Raw genomic sequence first — 23,567 nt, 5'->3', positions numbered from 1 at the left:
TTTTTATACTCGCCACCTCTGGTCACACCATCACATAAGCACGGGCCACAGTCAGTGCAAGTGTTCTGAGTGCGTTTTTAAAAATCGTTATTTATGTGTGAAACAGGTGTAAAATTTATAATAATCTCTGTTCACAGTTCGCAATTATTTGTGTTCGTGTAATTGCTGTATGGCAAATATGTTGTTGTGTGCTGTCAACTCACTTAGCGAAAATTGTGCCATTGCCTGTGCGTATACGTGTGCGTGTGTGTATATGTGTGTGCGCGTTTAGTTTACGTTTTTTTTTGGGGCTCTATCGGCATCTCGGGCAAAGTAATTGAAGTTAATTAAAAAAACGTTGGCTAATTTCGTGCGCAATGAGCAATTATCAGCCGCACGCGTCGCTGTCGCATATTCAGCAACTGCAGCTGCAGCACCAGCTACAACAGAACCATCATCATCTTCATCTTCAGCAACATCATCATCAGCATCTGCCGCCACATTTACAGTTGGCAGCGACGACGGCAGCAGCAGCGCTCCCCCAACAACAACAACAACAACAACAACAACAGCAGCAGCAGCAGCGTCATAATCATACGCCCACAACCAACCAAAGCCAGTCAACGTCGTCTGCGGCTGCGACCGCCGCTGCTGCTGCCGCCTCAATTTTGGTAACGCAACTGCCGCAGCCGCTGATAAGCAATTCGCTGGCCATACGCCAGGAGATACAGCGCTTCGAGAGCGTTCATCCATCGATTTATGCTATTTACGATTTAATCGATTTGCTGCCCATGCCGGACGCACAGATTGCCCAACAGATACGCGATCACGTCGTTTGCATTGAAGGTGAGTGCGTGTGTGAGGGAGTGGGAACGGTTTATTGACAACAACAGTGTTGCCAGAATTTAAATGGCAGAAAAAAAAGCTAAATATTTAAAATAATACAACTGCTAGCTAAAGAGCTTAAGAAAACAGAAAAAACCAACGAACGCTATATAAAATTGAATTGTTTTCCTGTTTTTTTTTTCGGTTTATCCAATTTGCTGTTTAACATAATTTTTCCAAATTTTCAAGTTAAATTAAATAAAATAATAGCCAAAATGACAACACCATCTTAATGGAACATGGTGAAATACAAGGGAGTGAGGTGTTTGGCTCTGCTCTGCTCTCTCTTTCATTTAGCAAGAGCATTGTTATTGTTATTGTGCATTGTGGTTTGCTTTTGTTGCCTTTACATGTGTGTGTGTGTGCTTTATGCTAATCTATGACCAAAAATCTTACCCCTTGCCAGCCTATTAAAAGTGTTGCTTGCTGTTGTTGTCTTTGTTCGTGTCCCTAAAAATGAAAGAGCTTCGTTTTTGTTAAAAACAAGCTTTTTTTTACACAACTACATAGGCATGAGTGCGTGTCTGTGTGTGTGTGTGTGGTGTGTGTGTGTGCAGCATGAAATTTGATGCTCTCGAATCTGCCGCTGCTGCTGCTTCTTCTTCGTGGTAGTGAGACTAAAGCAAAAGCAAAAAAAAGTCCAAAGCCGAAACCGTTCACAAAAAAATAAAAAGGAAAATCAAGAGTGCTCTAATGCACAAAAAAGCGACCAGTAGATACCCTGTACTTAGATTATAGCTTCGGTTCTTCCCATTAGCCCCACAAAAACTATCCCATTTAAATGTTTTTTTTTACTTTCATTTTCATTTTTTTGGGTAGGTTTGCAGAATGTTAGCTGCTGGCAGGCGAACATTTCTAGATTCATGCCTCCTGTTACAAGCATGTGCACTACTGCAATATACCCGGTTTTGGCTCCTTGAAAATGGGTATCACAAAAAAAGAAAACCGGTTCTAAATGGTTTATTAGAAAATCTGTCTACAACAACAACAGCACCAAAAATGTAAACAAAATCGTCACTCGGCCTTTTCGGTCATTGTTGTTGTGTTGCTCGCGTTGTTCAACATGAATTTTGTGCGCTTATCGGCAAACCAGATACCAAAAAATAACCCCAAGCAACAGATACGTGTAGCAGCAACAGCAACAACAACAACAAGACTGGAGCAACAGTCATAAATATGTTATAAGCCGTTTTGCACGCGACTTTCTTATTGGCATTGAAAACGCAGCACAGTTTTTTGATAGATGGCAGTTGAGTGTTCCAATTGGCATTTAGCTAATCAAACGTTTTTTGGCATATAACGGCTCAGTCAATAGGGTCAAATAACTGTGCATGTGTAGAGAAAAGCGTAAAACGTAATATGGAATAGTCTGGCGGCGACTGGAATGGCTATGGCTGAAAAGCTAAAGCGTTTTGCATCTCAGTAAGGTCGTTACGAATTGACTTTTTAATTAAAATTCTCGTTTGTTTTATTTTTGGCAAGCGAATACATAGAACTGTATACAAATACAGTGTTCGCTCGTAAAGCCTCAATCTCTGTAGCTATAAATTATTTATAATTATTTATCTAAATAAATTAATCACTTCTAAGATTTACATTTTCTTTTATTTCCCATTGGCAATGCTACAAGTAAACTTTTTTGGAACCACGCGGTTTTGCTAGAGGCACCATATATTTAAATAATACTAGCATATAGAATAACATTTGTTTATTTGACGAATTGTACAAAGTAATTAGAGGAAGAAGGAATTGTAAAGAACATTTTTTATGTTTTACAAAAATGATTTGCTATAACTTGAAATATATATATATTGCTCTTTAATTATTTGCTTATTTAAAATATTTTATCATTTAAATGCTCCCTAATATCATTCTATTAAGAATGCTAAAATTCTTTATACAAATAGCACAGAATATAAATATTTATTGTTTCGCTTTGTTTTGTGCTTAATATAAAGGTTATTGCTTGTATTTACATTAAAATAGCAGTCACTAAAATAGAATTTATTAGGTTCTACGACCTCTAAAATGACAAAAGAAATCGATTCATATTATTTCAGATGATATCGGCATATGAATGGCATTTTTGTTACAATGTGTGCGCATGTGTGTGTGTGTGTGTCTGTGTGTGTTTTTAATGAATGCTAAGCCCTCACCTATAGTACACCTGAACTTTCTGTTTGTTTATGTTTGTCTATTAGCTTATAGTAAAAGTCAGCTCACAGACAACATTAAAAAAAGCAAACGCCAAAAACAAATTTCCTCTCTTATCTCGGCACAGTGGCACCGCGATCAGAAATGCTTTTGCAATTAGCCCAAATCAACTGTTTGCTTTACTCTTTAAAAAAAAGGGTTACATGATTTAATTGTGGATTATGGCATGAATAGTGTGATATGAAATCAAATTGAAAGTGTCTAGAAACAAGTCGAAATTTGTACAAAATACGATTAACGATTTTGGAGCCTAGAATGTCGAGAATGTAGAGAACTAGTGGGTATTACCCGGCCTTGCCCGTTGCCATATATGGAAAATTATCCAGTATTATCTTGAACTCCATTAAACGATTTCCGCACATATGAGAAAAGTAAACATTCAAACGTGGGATATTGTAAAAGATTTATTTAACAAACCTTCGATAGAGTTTGGCACCCTGTGCTTCTCAGTAAATTGAAGAACCTCTTAACGCCACAATTGTTCCAGTTGGTGGGAAGCTTCTTGAAGGATAGAACATTTTGTGTAGTCGTCGATGGTGAAGAGTCCCACAAGGCAGTGTCCTCGGTTCCACTCTCTACAAAATATACACAGCTGACATGCCAACAGCTGGAATGCTGACTAGAGCTCCTCTAATAGGCACTGCCACAGAGGCGTTACAAGAATACCTAGGAGAGAATCCTGTCCAGAGCTAATGTTGCTCGGCTCCACTTTAAAGCATGAAGCCGAATATATACAAGTGGAGTCATTTTGGAGGGAAAGCTCACGTTCAGCAGACATGTCACAAAGTAAGGACTTACAAATCAATACTGACTCATATATGGACATATACACTGCAAATGGGATTGCCGCAAAATCCCACCTGAACAAAATAAGAGTAGCGCAGAACAAAATTCTTTGAAGGATAAGTAATGCCCCTTGGTATATGCGTACTAGGGACATCGAGAGAGACCTTGGAGTTCTCAAAGTAGGAGACGTAATCCGTCAGCATGTCAGAAGATTCGTTTAGCGCCTTCGCTCCTACACCAATCCACTAGTAAGGCGCCTAACTTCTCCTGGAAGAACTAGAATAAGGTGCCCCATTACAGGAGCCTGTCCCTTTAGAGCCAAAAAGAGAAAACTTAAATGGTGCCATCTACTGGATCTACCTAGCAGGGTCCTATAAGACATAACGCTTTAAAATAAAACTTTTCGCTATATAGTTTTATACACCTTAGACTAATTGGTAGTAAGTCTTATTAAAATTTTCACCCATTTACAACTAGCTTAAGCTGCTATATTAGGTCTGGTTAGATCTGGTTAACAATACAAAAAATACAAATATGTTAAAAACAAAATTTAGATTATAATTTTATATAGAGAGCTGTCAAATTTAATGTTTTGTAAACTTTTTGCAAAACTAAACAAGTTTTATTTTTCATGTATAGTAAATTTTTTCTAACCTCATTTCAAAATATTCAAGTTCTGTTCGAGTTCCAGTTCGATGGGCAACTTTCTTACAAGCTGGCATATTAAATCTACTCGTTTTTCTAGTCTAACTTTTTATTAACTTACGAACATGTCACTAAGTAGTTTTATTTTTCTTCAGGTGTTAGAAGTACTTGGAATTTATTTATAGTATACATAGGAACGGGGCAAACAGAATGTATAAAGTACTATAATATAATATAAATTACTATAATCTAAAATGATTTTTCTACATGCCAAGTTATTAAACTTAACTGCTAAAGCTAATAAATTTCCAGTTGGTTCTTTTTAAGCTTTTCCATTTGTGTTTTTGCTTAAGTAAATAAGTATTTGAAATGTTTGTGTGGTTAAACCTTTTACAGTTTATTTTCTAAACTACTTCAGAATAATAATATAGAATTAACTTTTAAATATTCTTTTACATTCGTGCTAACATTAAATTTTAAATAAATAGTTTTGCATAATATTTTTCTCTTGAATAGTTTGCTCTTCAGGTTTCATAACAAGAGATCTTGTTAACTATTGGCATTTGATGCCCATGCAGAAATATTTCAAATTGAGATTCCTCAAATTGTTTAGGGTATATTTGAGCTGCGAGTTTTCTTTTTTTTTTTTTTGTTATTGTTGTTGATTCTCTTATGTGCCCGTCGCTTATCTCTTGTTTGCTGTCTTTATTTTATTGTCGGCTTTTTTTCAATGTACAATAATATTGATAAAATAAACTGATTTTTATTCAAACAAATTATTGCGAATGCCAAACTCATATCTCGCTCCATTTCTATCTTGTAGTTGTTGTTGTTGCTTTTTTTTGTGGAGCATTCGGAAGTGGCAATTGTTATTCGACACGCTTCAATGCGCAACATGTGGTAGGTAGAGAGCGGGTGGTGAGGCGGGGGGAGTGGCAGGAGGTTGCGTGGCGTGTTGATGTTTCTGCGACACATGTGTGCAACACACAGAGCAGCAGCAGCGGTAGCAGCGGCGGAGCGACGACGACGCCAGCGTCGCTGCTCGCAGTGGTTCAGGCATGCATGTCCGTCGTCTGGCCACAGCCACGCCCGAAACCCCCGTGCCCGCCCCTTAGCCTCACACTCGCTGACTGTGGCTGATTTTATTTTTAACATATATTGCATTCAAAATACCTTGCACTTTGCTTAGATTAGCTATTTTTATTGGAATTGCACAATTTGTTGTTGTCATTTAATGCTTAAGCATAAAAAAGTAAAAATAAACAATTAAGTTAAGCTGAGAGTGGCCGAAGAGAAGATACCCTGTAGCCAGTTCCAGACTAAGCGTCTGCGCGGAACTGCACATTATGAACATTGTATTCCTAACATTACTTTTGGTCTTCCTGTCTTTCCTGTTGTTAAGAAAGATAGACTTTGCAGGTTTATCACTTGATCGCATAAATTGTCTCATTTTATATACAAAAGCATTTCCAGGTGTAAGTTTAGCCAAATGATTATAATCAACATTGTGATCAATTTCTTCAGTTGCTAATATTAGTTTAAGAATTTGCATTCTTGGAGCTTCGGCTGAAAGACTTTTGTGAAGACTTCCTTATCCTATTGAGCTGGCATTCTACGAACAATAAATAGCTTTGTCGAGGTCCTGAGGACTCGTATTTAGCCAAACCCATAGCATCATGAACTGAGTTCTCATGATTCCCTAGGTCTGATGATCATTTGAATTACGTGCACGTAGAAATGAATCAATTTTTTTTTTTAACGAGAGCTTTGAAACAGTGCCACATTCCAAACTTGGTAGGTTCCATAGTCTCTTATTATATATAATTATAAATAATATATATAATAAAATATCTTGTGCAATTAAAGCCGTGTGATATGTGTCCAAAATTGTATGCGCTCAATCATCGCGATGATTCAACGGCATTCGTGACATGCGATGACGTTCTATAGAAATTTATCACATTTAAAAAATTATCATATAATATACATACATATATATTTTTTTCTCCCCATAAATGGCCGCTGTGCTGAAAAAGCGCGATATTTCCGCACTCAACCTCATACATACATATGAAGGCCCACTTATATGCCCATTTGGCGCTTTGAAGCTCGCTAATAGATTGATCAAATATTACGTACAGTTGCGGCGGCCCAGTTGTATTAAGGTGTTAATGGAATCATCTAGATAATTAATTGACAATCAATCTTTATGTGGCTTGAATTAAGTGAATTGTTATTATAAAATGTGTTTCAATTGCACTCGATTATTGTCTCGCTTGTGATGGGCTCTTTTCTTCCGTGACAGCAAGCGCTATACATGTTTATCGATAGTCTTAGAGCCAGTTTTATAGCATATTCAAAATGATTTATATTTAATATTTAAATATGTTTAATTTAAAATTAGGATTGATTGATCTTCATACCAGTTAAATTGTTTAAACTGTTGTATAAATGGAATATGTATAAAAATGTTATCGAATTATCGATAGTCCCCAAGCAAATATCGATCAGCCATCGAACCCACCAAAACCGTACGAAACTTTTGACATGATCGATAGATATCGCAACTAAACAACTATCGATAGTTTAATTGTCTTCCTTGCCCGTTTAAAAAATGCTTCATTTCGAACTTAAACTTGTAAACTTTATTGACGCCTCTCGGTCTCTTGCTCATGTACTCCTGTACTCATCGATGCTCATTTCGACGACTTTTCCACTGAACTGTGCCATTTTCAGGAAATATGTTGTCACATCTCGAACGAAGCTCGTTGTTATCTCCTGTAATTTCTTGTCCGTAAGCAGGGCCTGATAGTCGTCATTGCTGAGGCCCGTCTCCTCCTGCCTGTTCAGCAGCAGCGGCGATTTGTTGAACTGCGGCAAGAGTTATCAATAAGTTAGGGTATAACTGGTAAAGAGTATATGGCTTGGCTTACCTGCTCGAATATGTTTAGCCACATGGCATCCTTTTTGTCCAGCTCCTTCTCGGCTATCGCCTCGTTCAGCCGGGTCACGTACAGCTCAATGTCACGTGCACGCTTCGTGCTCGGCGCCAGCTTGTCCCGCACACCGCTAAAGTAGGCGATTTGTGCACGGAATAGAGCATTCAGCAGGTTGATAGTCTCATTGTGCGCCTCCTGTTCCAGCTGTTTCTGTGTCAGATCACCTGGCTTGTTGGCCGCTGTGGCGCTATCTGCTGTAGGCGCCGCCAGCAGGCACTGCAATTGCACAAGTTATGGGGAAGTGATCTATTTGGTTAGATCTGACAGCTCACCTGTGCCATGAGCAATATTAATGGAAAGTATTTAAAAAGCATTTCTCTAGCGAATTCTCTCTGCGTTGCGGCTTGAACTAGCGATTGTTAAATTGGTACTGAGCTGACATAAGAAATCTGATGATTGAATGCTCCGAGACCTGCGGCTTATCAGCTCTCTGTGGGTCTCTGTAAGGCTCAGAAATGTCTATAAAAATAAATATGCATGTATGTATGTATGTATGTATGTGCATGGACCTATAGAGATTTGTTGACTGAGAGATACCATAGCAATTTAGTAGGAAATAATCTTTAGGGAATGTTCTTAAAAATTAAGTTGTTACCTTGATGCTAACTTTTCAAATAAAATGTATGCATATAAAAATATCAACATTCTATATTTCTATTTGATAGGATATGTGCAGGAATCTAGCCCAAGTTTAATTTGTAAATATATTTTAAAATTAAGAAACATACTCTATAAAGACACGAAAAGATTTCCAGTTTATAATATCAGCAGACTTCTATTTATAGTCCAGGTTTGATTCCTTTAAATCAATTTTTAATAATTATAAAATGCAATATTTTCTAATTATACTAAAAAATGTTAAGGGTATGCAATGTAATGTTGATAACGAACTTCTCAACGCACCATTGTCTTGATAATATTTATTTCTAATTAGACGCGAGCATCACACTATTTTTGTGCTCTCGAAATTGCGCCGCAGTTTGAAATTATTAATTAATTTTAATGTGAATTTCGGCACGTTTTTCTCCTGTTGTTGCTGTTGTTGTTGTTCTGTCACAGCGAGCGACGGCGTGAGATATTTCAAGGCTGGCTAGTCGCTGCCCTCACTTGGCCGTCTGTTTTGCCCTATCTGATAAGACAATGCAAAACTAGAGGAAAGAAATGTGCTGATTGGGCGGTGGCAAAAAAGTGTGACTGCGGGAACTAAATATATTTAAATTGTGGCGCTTAAAAGTATGCATTGCAACCTGTGGGATATTCCCAAAATATTTCCCTTTGAATATTTTAAAGTGGGGAAATATCCATAGAAAAATGGGCTAATTGGGTGGTGCCTAAAAAGTGTGACCATGCTAACTAAATAACTTTAAATTGCGTCGCTTAAGAGTATGCATAGCATCCTGTGGAAAATTCCCTAAACACCTTTTCCTCCTTGTTGTTGTTTCTGCTCTGTCAGTGACGAGCGACGGCTTGAGATCTTACAAGGCTTCTCTCAATTGTGCTGCCTGTTTCGCCCTATCTGATAAGACTATGTAAAACTAGAAGGAAAATGTGCTGATTGGGCGGTGGCAAAAAAGTGTGACTGTGGGAACTTGGTATATTTAAATTGCTGCGCTTAAAAGTATGCATTACAACCTGTGTCATATTCCCACAATATTTCCCTTTGGCTATTTTAAAGCTTGTTTAGATTGGGGAAGTTTGACATATCTATATATTGTCAAGTGTGAGATTTTTAAAATTTAGTCGCTGCACTTAGTTGGGCTGCCTGTCTTGCCCTACCCAATAAGACAATGCAAAACCAGAGGGACAAAATCGCTGGGCGGTGGCAAAATATGTGACTGGGAACTAGATGTATTTTCATTGCGGCACTTAAAAGTATGCAATTTAAGCTGTGGAAAATACCCTAAAATTGTCTACTTTGATTTTTTAAAGCTTCTTTGAACTGGTGAAGTTTGACAAATCTAAAGCACACGTCAGAAAGCGTAATATATTTATTGTATTATTATAAATATAGTAAATTTATTTATCAAATTCAATTAATTATTCTGCTTAGTTAGTTGATTCAAAAGTGACTCTTCTTAAAATATTGGTAGTGAAAAAACTGTTGCATACTGTGCGGCGGTCAATAAAATTCTCCAGACTTTGCCGTGCAACTTTGGGGCGTGTTCATTAACCCAAGCAACATATTTATTGACAGAGTTTTTTTTGCTCGCATAGTCCAAACATATTTAAATAAAAAATGAAAATAATAAATTTCTTATAAAATCGATTTACATTAAATAATCTATAGAACTATGGGAACTTAACTGAAGGCATCGAACTATCATCATTGTATATCAATTTTTATTCTGTTATCAAAATATGTAATTGATAACATTACATTGTTTACATTACATACATGGGGACTTCAATCAAAATCCAATATCTACAAGGAACAACCAAAATAGAAGCGAGGAAATTTGATTATAACTTGTTAGGCAAAAGTGATTAGATAATTGCATTTTACGGTGGTTTTTTTGTTGCACACCTGTCTAAAGTCGAAGCTCTATTTGCTGCCACCGCCGATGAGGTCTAGAATATCCTTAATGGAACGATCGCCAATCAGATCATTGCAAATAGGCGTTACTGTGCTGTCCACCCAATCAGCGAAAAAGTCCGTATTTTCATTAATAGTCAGGCTGATGAACTCCTCGACAACGTCGTTGAGTTTGCGATTCAGAATGCGATACTTGGATAGATTCTCGATATTGGAGACCACATTGCCCGCCACTAAATTGAGCTGGATTTCCTTGATACGCACATTATTGCTGCTGCCCACCACTCCCGTGGAGTACTTAATCTGGCCGGATATATTCAGGTCCTCGAGAGCCAAAAAAGCGCCACCATTACGGGCCATTTGATACCCGGCGTCCACTTCCGCCTCGTACTGGGTGGTTAGGTTCAAGCTAGCAAAATGGAACTCAAACTTTATGTTGCTCAAGAGGAGATTCGCACTCATAACGCGTATGTCAAACTCGTTCAATCCCCTCACGACTAGGCCATCCAGAGCGCCAGTGGCGTGCAGCTCACCCGTCCCAAAGTTGAAACGCTTGTGCGGGATCTCCAGCGGTGCGAGCGGTGGTATGCCATATTGTGGCCAGCCCTCCACCATGTGCAGCTTGCACGACTCCAAAGTATCCACAATTATGCTGCTTACAGAGCGCGATTGGGCTAGAATTTCAGAAATTATGGAACGCTTTATTTATTTATCTTTTGATAATTATTACCAGCCAAAGGTTCGGACACTTCGGCTCCTTGACAGGCGGCCAGGGCCAAGATAATCGCAACTAGCGAAAAATACTTCATTTTTGTTGTTTGCAACTTTTAGCTGCTAGCACCAGATTCTAACTGCGCGATCATATAACGCAAACAACGCACTTATATAGAACCTGAACGTCACTTGATAATAACCGTATGTATAATATATGTCTAACTACTAGTATACACAGTGTCTATAATAGTTCTATAATTTGCCAAATATTTTTATATGCGATTATTGACAATCAGTTGATAAGTTGAGATTAGCTGCTAGCCATAAAGAGACCTCCAGCGAGAAAGCAACAAAGAACAATTTATAAATTGGCTAAAAGCTTTTAAGAGCTTTTTATATAGTTAATCATATCACTAACCATTTATTCATAAATATATTGTTAACCTAATATGAATGGAAGATTTTGTTTGTGTGCTCTGCATTTGTAAATGTATTTGCATGAAACTCGAATAATCCAACTATTTAACAGAATCCCGAAAAACTTGAGCTTTCGATTATTAAGCTAAGCAGAATGCGAATTCGACATTCGTTCGAACCATGTTCTAAGTGATCGAGTCTGCAACATGTTCGAGCTCAGCGGAAAAAGGTTTTTTTTTCGTTTATGTTGGCCGAAAAGCTTGAGCCGAAAAATTGATCGAGTAACCGAAACTCCTTTCGGTTCACTTGATGCAGGGATCTTATACGAATCACCAAAAAAGATTTTATTCCATTAAAACTATGTTTAGAGCGATTAAAAGCTCTTTAAAAAAGTTATTCTAAGCGATTAGATGAACGCATTTTACGATTGTTTTTCTTTTCAATGAGCTTTTTGAGCATTTTCTGACTTAGATTGGTCGAAATATAATAAAAAAAAGCTGAATTTTACAATTCTTTTTATTGCACGCCTGCTGAAAAGTTGACCTCTATTCGCTGCCACCGCCGATGAGATCTAAAATATCCTTAAGCGAACGATCGCCAATCAGATCATTGCAAATAGGCGTCACTGTGCTGTCCACCCAATCGGCCACGAAGTCCGTATTTTCATTGATAGTAAGGCTGATGAACTCCGCCACAATCTCGTTCAGTTTGCGATTCAAAATGCGATACTTGGATAGATTCTCGATATTGGAGACCACATTACCCGCCACTATATTGAGCTCGATTCCCTTGATGCGCAAATTATTGTTGCTGCCCACCACTCCCGTGGAGTATTTAATCTGGCCGGACATGTTCAGATCTTCCAGAGCCAAAAAGGCGCCACCACCACGAGCCATATGATAACCGGCCTCCACATCCGCCTCATACTGGGTGGTTAGGTTCAAGCTAGCAAAATGCAACTCAAACTTAATGCGACTTAGTATGAGATTCACACTCATAGTGCGTATTTCAAACTCGTTCAACCCTTGCACAACCAGGCTATCCAGAGCGCCGGTGGCGTGCAGCTCGCCCGTTCCAAAGTTGAAATTCTTGTGCTGGATCTCGAAAGGCGCAAGCGGTGGTATGCCATATTGTGGCCAACCTTCCACCATACGAAGCTTGCACGACTCCAGAACATCCACAATTATGTTATCAATAGCATTTAGCGGTGATGGTATATCTGAAGAAATTGACTTGGCATTATGAACTAAATTCTATTCAATAATCTTTGCCTTATGCTAGAGTTGGGATTTCTAGTTCAATTTGCTGAATAAGTTCACTCGTTCATTTTCTGGCCGTGAACTAAATCGGTCATTTAGTTTACTCGTTCAGCTGTTCAGTCGGTCATGAACCATGAATTCTGCTCAGCTATTCAGTCGGTCATGAACTATTCGCTTAGTTCAGTTATGCAGTCAATCATGAACGATTATATTTCTGTTTAGTTATTTTTCATGTTTTCAGTTGCAAAAAATATGTTGTACTTTTTACTTATTATACTGTACCATTGATAATAGATAGTTAAAAGTTGTAAATTACAACTCAACAAATCAAAAGTGATATTAAAATCCTGCTATCTTTTATGTTTATTAAGAATTGAACATCTCAAAAAAACGTATCGTTCAGGAACGGATGAACTGCTGAGTTGCATACATCGTTCATGAACGACTGAACGAGTACAGAATGCATCGTTCATGAGCGACTGAATAGCTGAACGAGTGAACTAAATGACCGATTTAGTACACTAATCACAGAATAAGTTCAGTAGTTCATTTTAATGGCCCGTCCAATTGGACTTGGTCTGAACTAAAAGACACAACTCTACTTTATGCTTACCAGACGGAGGCTCGACCAATTTAGCTGCCTGAGAGCCGGCCAGGGCCAAGATAATCGCGACCAGCGACAGAGACTTCATTTTCCTTTAACGTCTAACTAAGAACCCCAGAGTCTAATTGCGAACCCATCTACGCTAGCCAAACATTTATATAGCACTCGAAAGTCTCCTAATAAAAATAATATGTATAGCACGTGTAAAAATAATGCTTATGTAGTCTATAATCGCTATAAAATTTGGCAAATACCTTTATATGCGATTATTGACTGATAAGTCGCAACAACCTGAGATTAGCAGCTGGCCATAAAGGGACCTCCGACTAAAAAGCATAAAGACTACAAACAAATAGGCTAAAAGCTTGTGAGCTTTTACGCTAAAGCTTTCACAGTAAAGCTACGTTAAAATGAAATGAATCCAGTTTAAAACTTGTAAGCTGAATTATTCAGAATTTTCATTCTTAATTTAAAAATTAAAAAAAAAAAGTTCAAAGAAAGTTTTCTAATAAAAATGCAATAGATTAGATTGTCTAAAATTTATTTTCCATCAATGAATAATCCAATTTTTTTTTAGTTCTCCAAAATAGAATTTTCTCAAAATTTTTCTCTAATATTACTTTTAGATTATCTAATATAGTTTCTCTAATAAGGAAATAACTGGGTTTCTTCTAAAATTTACTTAAGATATGTGTAAAATTATTTCTTACTTTGAGCCCAAAATAAGCTACAACATGAATAAAATTAAGTAAAAAATTAGTTAATATAAGAATCAACGATTGTGATTAGATGAGTGTAAATATATATGATTTATACCAAATTGATCAAAGCATTAGATACACATGTAGAAAGCTAACATAACAGCATTTGAATAAAACAATATGTATTTATTTTTTTTGTAAAGAAACTTTTAATCAAATATGAAGCGTTCACATTGTTTACCAGTCTAACTCTGGGGGAATGCAGACCTCCTTCTCACCACCCTCACCACCGGCGATGACATCGGTGATGTTGACATCATCCAAAACGTTGTTGACCACGGGCAGGGCAACCTGCTCGATGGTTTCGGCAATTAGATCCTCGTTCTCATTGATGACCATCTCGACGGCCTCGGCAAGATATTCGTTCATCTTCACGTTCACAGTGCCGTCGCCGAGTAGACCCTCGATCTCGGAGTCAACCTCACCCAAATGGGTGCGCACCTCCAGAGACTTGAGGCTCAGTTTGCCGGAGAGCATGCCCAGGGAGTATTTCATGGTGCCCCAAATGACCATATCCTTGATGGCAAACTTGGCGTGACCGGCACCAATCATTTTGATGGTGAAGCCGTATTTCTTCAACTGCATCTCCATGTCATAGGTGGTATCCACATTGACATCACGGAAGTTGAACTTGTAGGTGACCTTGCTGGTGATCGCATTCACCTTCATCTCATCAATATCGAATTCGTTGAGACCATTTAGACGGAAATGATCCACACTGCCCTTCATCTTCACGGCATCCGTGTCGATGTCGATATTCTTGTGATTGATTCTGAGTGGTGCAATTGGTGGAATGCCGGCACCTGGGAAACCACAAGGCATCTGCTCCTTCACACCCTCAATCACATCCACAACTGTGCTGGAGATGGACCTCTCACCTGATTGGGTTTACGCATTTGAAAACTTATTGAAAATTTCACACCCTACTCAATCTACTCACTAATTGGCTCGCCCACAGCAGCAGCATTTGCGCAGGCAACGAGTGCCAGTAGAGCCACAAACAGTTTCATATTTATTTGCCTCTTAACACGTATAAAGACTGGAGGTAATGCCAACCGTATTTATACTAATCGTACGCTTCTACTTCCAGCCGGCTTTTATAGACCCGACTGCTAGTTGGGGCGCGATAAGAGCTACCGGGCTTGATAATTTTATAAACAAAGGCATACATGGATTGGTCTCTCTATTGCTGTCTTATCTGACCGTTTTTTGACCATTTCGTTGTGCGAAAAAAATCCATTTTTAATTAAGAGCCCTATCTTGCCTAAATGCCAGTTTCCATCCTATATAACACTTGTCCGAAAAGTGAAATGAGGGGAAGGTTATAAAAAGAAATGCGAAGTTTATAAAAAGAAATATGCCTGAATTCGATGTGAATAGTATTTGAGTTAGAAGTCGGTTTCGGGACCTTAACCAAGTCGAATAGTTTTGCTGCCTTCTTATCGTTGTTGTAGCTCTGATCTTCCACTTATCCTTTAAACCCAAGTCAAGTGCAAAGTTCTGTTTTGTGATTTATAATATAAGTTTTATGAATAGAATTTAAGATGGATTAGGCGGAAGACTTGATTGTGATTTATAATCTTATTTTTGCCTACTTGTTGAAACATTTATTTATAGGTTTTAAGATGGCTCCGCTGGCATAATTGTCGCCAGTGCGACTCTTTGATGCTCTATAATCAAATGTACTTATATATTCCTTTTTCTTTTTCAACTAGATATGTAACTTTGTAGGGAATAGTCAGGGAATTATTTAAAACGCGGTTAGTCTCAGCATCGCTGTCTCGATATTCTAAGGCTAAGCCTTGTAATTTTCCTAACAAGCTAAAACTGGAGTTGCTTATGATTGGGGCAATAGATTAATAGACAGTTGGGAACATCCCAATCTAAGCTTAGAAACCGTTAAAATTCATTTGAATAGAAAATAATAATTGATATATGCCAGGACTTAATGGAATTCTCGAGGGATTAGATGATAGTCTTATAACCTGATGTTAAGATCGTACGGAAATGGAAGAACATTTCCTCAATTTTTCTTGTTGTTGTTGATGTGATTAAGGTAAATAAAGAAAATGTATCGCTATAATATATAGTTAGTAATGTTTAATACGGACTTGCTAATCGAAATTCAAAGTATTTCTTGGGTTTTAAAGGGTTGCATGGTCTAGAGGATCTATGTAATTTCCCTTCTGATTGATTAATCAAAGTAATCAAACAGAATAAATATCAATATTTTCTGTGTCTTATGTAAGTTGCGCGTGATTTGATCGTCGCAAACAACAGGCCATTGTGTTTTGTCTGTGGGGTATCTGAAACACCTGCAGGAGGTATTTTAGAACACCTGCAAATAGTGCTTTGAATTTGACTGGGGCAAACAGAAATGATGGCTGTCACACATTTATTTGAAAATAAATCATAGCGACAACTTGATTGGGCAATTGGATGTCAAGATTAGGATTTAAGTGTTTTGCACTTCTTACAACCCGCTATATATAACGATGAGGCGATTACCGTCTCACCAAATAAGAAGCTCAAGAGCTTGATATAAATTATTATTGAAATTATCATCAAAAGTATCGTGCAAATCGACTGGCTAATCTCTGGCTAGATTACATGCGAGTTTTGTGCTGCTTAAGGTTAAAAATAGGTAATACCCATCCAGATTTTAGTTGGTGTAAACTGCGGCTATAAAAGCCGTAGGCTCTGCCCAATAACAACAGTTATCGAAGTGCCACAATGAAAGCTTTCGTATATTGTTTTGTGACCCTTTTGGCCTGTGCAGCGGCCTACGAAGTGGACCTCTTGACCGAGGAGCAGTGGAATCGGCTTATCGAGCGTAATCGTAAGTGACGCGAAGTCTAAACCAAAGATTGATTTAATCTCGGTGCACATTTGCTTTGCTTAGCCGCTAAGCCCGATGAATATGGCTTGATACTGAACTCTCAGGCCAAAAAGGCGGTGAAGAATTTGATGGAGCATCTACCCTGTGGTTTTCCCCAGTACGGTATTCCTCCACTTGCGCCCTACACGAATGCAGATCTGAAAATTCATTTGGCTCAATCTGTTGTCGAGTGAGTGTCGCATCTAAAAGCTTGTTGTGGGAGTTTTCCTGATTTGGTTTTTTGTTAGTGCCCTGGCTCAGTTTCTGCGCTTCCGTTTCGATGGCCTGGAGAACATGGAGATTAAGAAGCTAAAGGTCAGCTACACGTTTAGCAAGAAGGTTCAGTTCCATTTCAAGTTCAAGGAGCTCAAGATTAGCTCGCATATACTGAACACCGATACGCTGATCGATCTGCTGCAGGAGCTGGGTCTATCGGTGCGCTATGAGGGCACCGGACCGATGGGCTTCACACTGGAGGATCTGTCCATACAGGGCTCCTTCAAGTACAAGATGCCCTTCATCTTTGGCTCCATTAAGATTTATAATTTCGATTGTGTCGTTGCGCTCGGCGGCGTCACCTCTCACATTGGCGGCATTTTGGGCAACGGCAGGTTTAATGAGATGGTCAACGACATTATTGATTACGAGGTGCCCGCCTTTGTCAATGGACGCCAGAAGCAGATCAGTGATAGAATCGAACAGTACTTTGTGCCCTTGGTCAATGAGCGTCTCAAGGGTCATAAGGTCTGGTTCCTGTTGAAGCAGCTGGTCAACGTCAACACGAAGTGCTCACCCACTCCGGCGCCCTGGTTGGCTGTACAGTAAGCAAAAGTAACCAAAGCAACCAATAAACCATGTGTACGCCTTCAATGAACTGAGTTTTAATTAGCTACGCGTAGCTCCCTAGATTATACCTATCTGCAGGCATTATCTAGCTAAGGTCTTATCGTTTCTAAGGTGGTCGATAGTGCGGCTATAAAAGCTGGCGGCCAAACAATTGGCCATTCAGTAGCAGGTTGACCAAAAGACTTTCAACATGCGTTTTCTATTAATTTCGGCCTGCTTGGTGGCCATCTGTGCCGCGGGCACATTGCCCAAGCAACAGCCAAATCCGCTCGAGCAGCGTCTGCTGCAGTTCGCCAATGAGAATGGCGAGATTGAGCTTTTTGCGGAACCCGAGCAGGGTATTGAGGGTGAGCCTAGAGTAAAGCCTAGCATAGCAATACAAAAAAAAAATTTAATAAAAATCTCCCACATCAGTTGAACCACGTTTTGTGGTCTCCTGGCAGGTGCGTCGCATGATCCGCAAACTGCAGAAGCAAATGCCCTGCGGCTGGCCCGACCTCGGCATACCTCCATTGGCGCCGATTCGCGTTAACGAGGCTGACCTGAATCTAAAACGCGGCATCTTCGAGACCATTACTCATTTGTTCCGTCTTAAGATCGCCGGTCTGGATGAATTCAAGATCAAAAAATTCAAACTGAATATCATCACATCGAAGATCACCTTCGATTTCCTGTTCAGTAACATTGATACGACCGTCCAGAAGTACGATACCGACACTTTGATCGATGCAATGCGTCAGTTGGGCTTGTCCGTGGAGTATGAGGGCGACGGCTCGGTGCTCTTCGATCTGATTAATTTGCGTGTCAGCGGAACATTGAAATACAAGCTGCCAGTTCTGTGGGGATCTGCTAAGATTCTATCCCTGAAGACCAACATCGAGCTGGAAGCTGTGGATTCGGACATAAGCGGCTTCATGGGCAATGGCAAGATCAATCGTGCCGTCAATCGCCAGATTGAGAATCTGCTGGTCAAGGGCATCAGTGAGAATCAGCAGGCCATTTCCGATACCATTGAGGATACGCTGGTGCCACGCGTCAACAAAGTACTGAAGGGCAAGGATTTCTGGACCCTGGTCGATTTGATTCTCTCCAGCAGCGAAAACGAGAATGAGGATGATCCAATTGTTGTCGATTGTGTGCCACCAGCAGATCCCTGGGCTTAAATCACAGACATACTAGCATATCCAAATTCAATTGCTTAATAAAGCTTTAACAGCTCTCTCGCTATATTCGTGATTTTTTATCAAAAACTAATATGCATTACTGTAGTAAATGAAGTGTATCTTTAACAGCTTAGATTGTCTTAGACAAGTTCGAACCCATCGATCTAACACTTTATTATAGCTAGGAAAATAGTATGTTAGTCATCTTTATCAAGTATATATATATATAGTACTCTAGAAATTTTTTGTGAAGTTTATTTCATTGGTAAAATAACTAAGTCGCAACACACTTTAAGAAACTTTTTTTTTATACAACATCTTTGTGGTTTGTCTTAAGCACAGATTCGACATCTTCTATCTACATCCAATAGGTTAGTCGTTTTAGACAAGTTCGATTCTATCTATCTAAGAGTTTATCAGAGCTAGGAAAATAGTATGTAAGTTATCCTAATAGAGTATATCTCAAGTTCAAATTGAAAAATTATATATGAATTTCCATTATCAAAGTAACTAAGTCGAAATACACTTTTAGAAACTATTATAAGTTAAATCTTTGTGGTTCATCTGAAGCACATCTTCCACATTCTCTTACAGCTTATTCTAAGCTGTTGAACCAGGCCTGCCTACTTTTAGGCTGCTTTGCTCAGCAAAAACCCTTGCTATCAACACATTTAGCACCTGTACAAGCGTCCAATCTAATCTGCGACATGCACTTGAGTTCTTAATCTTCTTGTGGACACCTGTCAGCTCCTAACATTTTCGGTTAGTTTCCTAAAAGTTCTCAACATGCGCTGTTCGTATTTTGTACTTGCTGCTGTTCTCTGCTGCTCCTTGTGCGCCGGTCGTACGCTCTTCGATGATGACCTACGTGAGTTTACGGAGTTTCTGCGTCTTCAGATGCATTGTGGCTATCCAGAGCGTGGTATACCCATCCTGGCGCCCGCTCAGTTGGCCTATAAGGAGCTAGATATCCATACGGATAGCTTTAGGTAAGCTCTCGAGCAGAACGTTGACATGGGCTCAATTCCCCTTTTCAATTGCAGTTGCAAAGGCAACTTTACCGATCTCTCTGTGGTGGGTCTGGATGGTTTCGAGTTCTTTCAACTACAATGGAATAATATTTTTCACACCATCAAATTCGACGTGAGCTTTCCGAGCATACAGCTGAAGAGTGCCGCCTACAAGTTGGATCTTTTGGGTCGCATCTTTGGCGCCAACACCTCCTTGGGATGCAATGGTCGCTTTGATCTGGAGCTAATCAATCTGCGCGCCAATGGCAGCTTTGTGCTACGTCCCTCGGGTCTGACGAATGGTGTGCACATCACCAGCTGGAATGTCGGCTGGCAGCTGGGCAAAGCCGTTTCCCAAACCACGGGCATTGGGAGCACTCAAATTGTTACCAAGATTTTAAATGCCATCATCCAAGATTTTCTCGAGCTGCTCATCAATGATAACCCACAAGAGGTGTCCCAGTTTATGGAGCAATTGATTACACCGCCCATGAATACGGTGCTTGAGAATGTGGCCTGGTACGAGATAACAGCCATTATATTGGGCCTGGTCAAGGGCGTATTACCCCTTGAGCCTATTTGCTGATATCGGCAAGTTTCTCTCTTGTTTCGACTTATTTTTGTTTAATAAAGTGCTGAAGAACTGAAGCTTAGTTTATGCAAAAGAAAGGTGGAAGTGGGGGGTTTCCTTGTATTGAAAAGATTTACATAAATGTTATCTTTCGATTAAACTTGTTTCACAAATCTGCTAAGGTATTTAGTTTTCGGCTTGCCGAATGTTATTTTATTTTTAAGTTCTTAAATTTAAATTTAATTAAATTTCCTACGTAGGCTTAAAAGTCTGTAAAGTATATTTAAATTCTTTCGAATTTTAAATCTAGGTTTTAATTTTACTTAATTTCTAAAAAGTTTTGTGCATGCACTAATCAGGCTTTTATTCTCTCTTGCAGGTAAGCGCGATTAGTTTTTTATCAAAACACACGTATGAGCTCTGGGTAAGTATAGAGTAGACTTATCAATTTATTGCACACGATTTTGGTTCGCTCTAATCGTTTCGACCATAAATTATGGTCATAATACGAAATCAAGCCGTATGGCTCAGAGCAGGGGTACACAAAAATCCATAATCGGATTTGAGAGAGTCGCCAGCGGGACATCTCAATGCTGGAGTTCTGGTCGAGAGTTCAAACCAATGCACGAGCCCCGGCACGCAGCAGGACAACAGCGGGTGGTCCGAATGGTTCAACACTTCCTCAACCTCAAAATCTGCAACCGGCTGGCATTTGTTTAGCACTCGAAACACCCGTTCAGCAGCAGCAGATGTTTTTTTTCTTCACTAGATATTTCATTTTTTTTCTCGCTCTCTCTTCCCTTTGCTCGTGATATCATTATTTGTTGTTAATTAGTGCAAAATAGAGAAAGTACAGAAGCGTTTGGCTTAAATGATTTACATGGCTCCGGTGTCCTTTCGTTTTGGCTCATTTCATTTGCAATTTATGAGTCCTTTGCGGCGCACACCTTGCACACGTCTCCGACTTGTGGCTGTCATATATTGCCGAAAAAAGGAGCTGCCCGAGCGAATGTCCTTTCATGAGTACGTGCTCAGTTACCCTGCGGCGTTTGCATTGTCCACCGCGTTGTTTTACGATCTAACGAACAGCCTGCGCTTTGTTTATTATATCCCTTACGGCTAAGATTGCCGGAGTCCTTGTGCCCATTCACTTGGGCCGAAGCCTTGAACATTTGCACTACTTGGCTGCAAAGTTTTTGGATTTCAGTTTTTCCTCTCTTTGTCCTTATGTCCATTTGTTGACATTTACGATGCTATTTTCCGAAAAGCCCTTAAATCATGACAGCCCTCGGTCAATACTTTCGCTCTTCTGTTTGCTTCCCTTTCAATTGCCTCCAGCCCAGTCAGTTTGGCCCAGTTTGATTAGCCTCGATTTTAGTGCTTAGACCACAAATGTGGCTGGCCTATGGCAGCATCTGTGGCACTCAGTATCACAAATGATTTTCATATATTTTCCTATATATCAGATACTAAAGATCTTACCATATTTTCCACATTTTTTTAGGGTACCATTGTTCGTATACCTTTGTGTATTTAACATGAATTGTGTAATGCATAAAATAAAGCATCTCCGACCCTCTTCTAGAACATTATCATTGATATAGCCATGGCAGGGTGTTTGTCTGTCTGTGTTAACTAGTTACCACGCCGGTTATGTTATTTAAGCCCTTCTTTTATGTTACTTTCATTCTCAGGTCTGAGCCCAGTTAATTGAAGTTCTTTTATGCGACAACTTTTAGCTTACAGTTCGTTTTTGCAAATATTTGCAAGCTTCTGCTTTTCATGCTTAAAGGCAACTGTAGGCCATTAAAGAAAGAGTACACACACTTATGAGCCATAAAAAGGGGATGCGCATAAGATTTAAAATTTATGACGAGCGGCACTTGAGCGCGGAATTGTTAAACACAGAAATTAAGATTCATTAACGGGCTCTAGAGGGAGCGGTTGGGTCTCTAAAAATGCCGTCTCCTGCACATAAATCAAAAGTTTTGGCAAACACGAACAAGATCCTGGTACGTAGATGGGCTGAAATTGAGACCAGGCCATGGATACAGATTGTCCCGAATGGAACTTTTATCCTTTGCTAGCGGTTACCTAACATATACTGTCGGTGCCTGTTTATTTAAAGATGTTTTTGTTATCCTTGTTGCGCATTAAATGAGTTTTAATTTGAAACGTAGTTGAGACTCCTTTTTTATTTGTGCGCATCAAGTCAACGGTGAAGGCAAACAGTAGGCGCAGGAATCGCGTTACATTTGAACTTATACCCTGTACCAGTTTGTCCAAAAGGGGTATGCTGTTTTCATGTTAAGTGTATGCAGAAGTAAGCATTAAAAAAATAAATAAAATTATACCACAGAGGCATATAAGCCATCATATATTATACGCTAAGCTAGCTAATTCTTGTTTATCGATATTTTAAAAATCGATATTTATTTATTGATTTTAGAAATGTTCGGTATGTTGAGCATATCTCTGAGTAAATAACAGCTAAGTATAGCAAACTATAAATATATATAGGCCTGGAGTATTTCTCTTTTTGAATACATTTTCTTTGTTCAACTATAAATTTAAGTGCAGTGTAAATTGTTTAATAATTGAAAAAATGTAATAAAATTTATAAACGTGAGAAATTTTCGTAGGCTAACAGTGCGTTTCAGAGCTATGTACAGGGTATTTCCAAGTCGCATACTGTGGAGTTGTTGCTCTTTATTTTCCTTTTCGTTGTAATTGAGCAGCGCAATTTACTCAAATCGCTTTCTATAGGTGCGTTGTCCTGTAAATGAACAGCATCCGCGGCCAAGTATGCTAAAGGATGCCAAAGGATGCTGCTACGTTCTGTTTTTTTCAATTAAGGTTGACATGTGTCTGCTTCTGCTCCTGCTACTGCGTCGCCTTCCACTCAAATTTGTTGCCTTGCGACAAGTCAAGCTGAAAATTGCGCATTTGAGCTATGTCGGCTTTGCGCTTGGGTAAGGCAACAAAATTGATATCAGAAAAATCGGTTTCTTTCTGAGGGGGTTGCAAGTTGCGTCAGTTGCAACTTTCGCCTAACAGGATTACACTTAGACAAGCGCGCGTATCCTGGCACTTGCATCTTAAATATCTATGCAACTGCCATGACGAGCTCGCGTCTGGAAGTTCTGCCTTCGCTTCTTGATAGGCAGCTGCCGGGTTTGATTGCTTTTGATGGGGGGTATCAATCAATTTGATGCTCTGCTGCATGTTTTAATTGAGAAATTCCGTTGAGCCAGACAGCTGTAAAACAGTTTTTGATTGAGGTAGTTCTCTGGCCAAGCTTTG

General features: G+C 39.2%; 8 protein-coding genes across 9 annotated transcripts in view; 4 read left to right on the top strand and 4 right to left on the bottom strand.

Annotated features, from left to right (window-relative positions):
• The first annotated feature begins 27 nt into the window (after nt 1–27).
• CenG1A (Centaurin gamma 1A) overlaps nt 28–23,567 on the top strand; it is an 81,637-nt gene continuing 58,097 nt past the window's right edge. The window contains exon 1 of the mRNA XM_015169786.3: nt 28–825. Coding sequence (XP_015025272.1) covers nt 357–825 — 469 coding nt within the window. The 5' untranslated portion in view covers nt 28–356. The remainder of the gene's footprint in view (nt 826–23,567) is intronic.
• Nucleotides 7,132–7,936, bottom strand: LOC6633967 (uncharacterized). The gene is made up of 3 exons (XM_002057439.4): nt 7,781–7,936; nt 7,443–7,724; nt 7,132–7,380 (listed from the first exon to the last, which is right to left on the bottom strand). The coding sequence occupies exons 1-3, from the start codon at nt 7,820–7,822 to the stop codon at nt 7,180–7,182; spliced, it is 525 nt and encodes a 174-aa protein (XP_002057475.2). The 5' UTR covers nt 7,823–7,936; the 3' UTR covers nt 7,132–7,179.
• LOC6633968 (uncharacterized) lies at nt 9,832–10,918 on the bottom strand. 2 transcript variants are annotated; one of them, XM_015169773.3, is made up of 3 exons: nt 10,772–10,918; nt 10,033–10,715; nt 9,832–9,930 (listed from the first exon to the last, which is right to left on the bottom strand). In XM_015169773.3, the coding sequence occupies exons 1-2, from the start codon at nt 10,848–10,850 to the stop codon at nt 10,051–10,053; spliced, it is 744 nt and encodes a 247-aa protein (XP_015025259.1). In that variant the 5' UTR covers nt 10,851–10,918; the 3' UTR covers nt 9,832–9,930; nt 10,033–10,050. The 2 variants fall into 2 exon arrangements, with proteins under 2 accessions (XP_015025259.1, XP_002057476.1); XM_002057440.4 differs by having other exon boundaries at nt 9,832–10,715.
• On the bottom strand, nt 11,671–13,197 carry LOC6633969 (uncharacterized). The gene is made up of 2 exons (XM_002057441.4): nt 13,045–13,197; nt 11,671–12,391 (listed from the first exon to the last, which is right to left on the bottom strand). Exons 1-2 carry the CDS (start codon nt 13,121–13,123, stop codon nt 11,718–11,720), a joined length of 753 nt encoding a protein of 250 aa, XP_002057477.1. The 5' UTR covers nt 13,124–13,197; the 3' UTR covers nt 11,671–11,717.
• On the bottom strand, nt 13,902–14,878 carry LOC6633970 (uncharacterized). Its single transcript, XM_002057442.4, has 2 exons — nt 14,737–14,878; nt 13,902–14,674 (listed from the first exon to the last, which is right to left on the bottom strand). Exons 1-2 carry the CDS (start codon nt 14,804–14,806, stop codon nt 13,974–13,976), a joined length of 771 nt encoding a protein of 256 aa, XP_002057478.1. The 5' UTR covers nt 14,807–14,878; the 3' UTR covers nt 13,902–13,973.
• Nucleotides 16,490–17,544, top strand: LOC6633971 (uncharacterized). Its single transcript, XM_002057443.4, has 3 exons — nt 16,490–16,635; nt 16,699–16,864; nt 16,923–17,544. The coding sequence occupies exons 1-3, from the start codon at nt 16,530–16,532 to the stop codon at nt 17,497–17,499; spliced, it is 849 nt and encodes a 282-aa protein (XP_002057479.1). The 5' UTR covers nt 16,490–16,529; the 3' UTR covers nt 17,500–17,544.
• Nucleotides 17,690–18,749, top strand: LOC6633972 (uncharacterized). Its single transcript, XM_002057444.4, has 2 exons — nt 17,690–17,867; nt 17,935–18,749. Exons 1-2 carry the CDS (start codon nt 17,711–17,713, stop codon nt 18,681–18,683), a joined length of 906 nt encoding a protein of 301 aa, XP_002057480.3. The 5' UTR covers nt 17,690–17,710; the 3' UTR covers nt 18,684–18,749.
• On the top strand, nt 19,447–20,341 carry LOC138911186 (uncharacterized). Its single transcript, XM_070208889.1, has 2 exons — nt 19,447–19,672; nt 19,727–20,341. The coding sequence occupies exons 1-2, from the start codon at nt 19,470–19,472 to the stop codon at nt 20,277–20,279; spliced, it is 756 nt and encodes a 251-aa protein (XP_070064990.1). The 5' UTR covers nt 19,447–19,469; the 3' UTR covers nt 20,280–20,341.

The sequence above is a fragment of the Drosophila virilis genome, chromosome 4 (assembly GCF_030788295.1).
Source record: "Drosophila virilis strain 15010-1051.87 chromosome 4, Dvir_AGI_RSII-ME, whole genome shotgun sequence".
In the NCBI taxonomy this organism is placed as follows: Eukaryota; Metazoa; Arthropoda; class Insecta; order Diptera; family Drosophilidae; genus Drosophila; species Drosophila virilis.
Note: the sequence above shows the minus strand (reverse complement) of the source record. Positions and strands in the feature narration are given on the sequence as shown.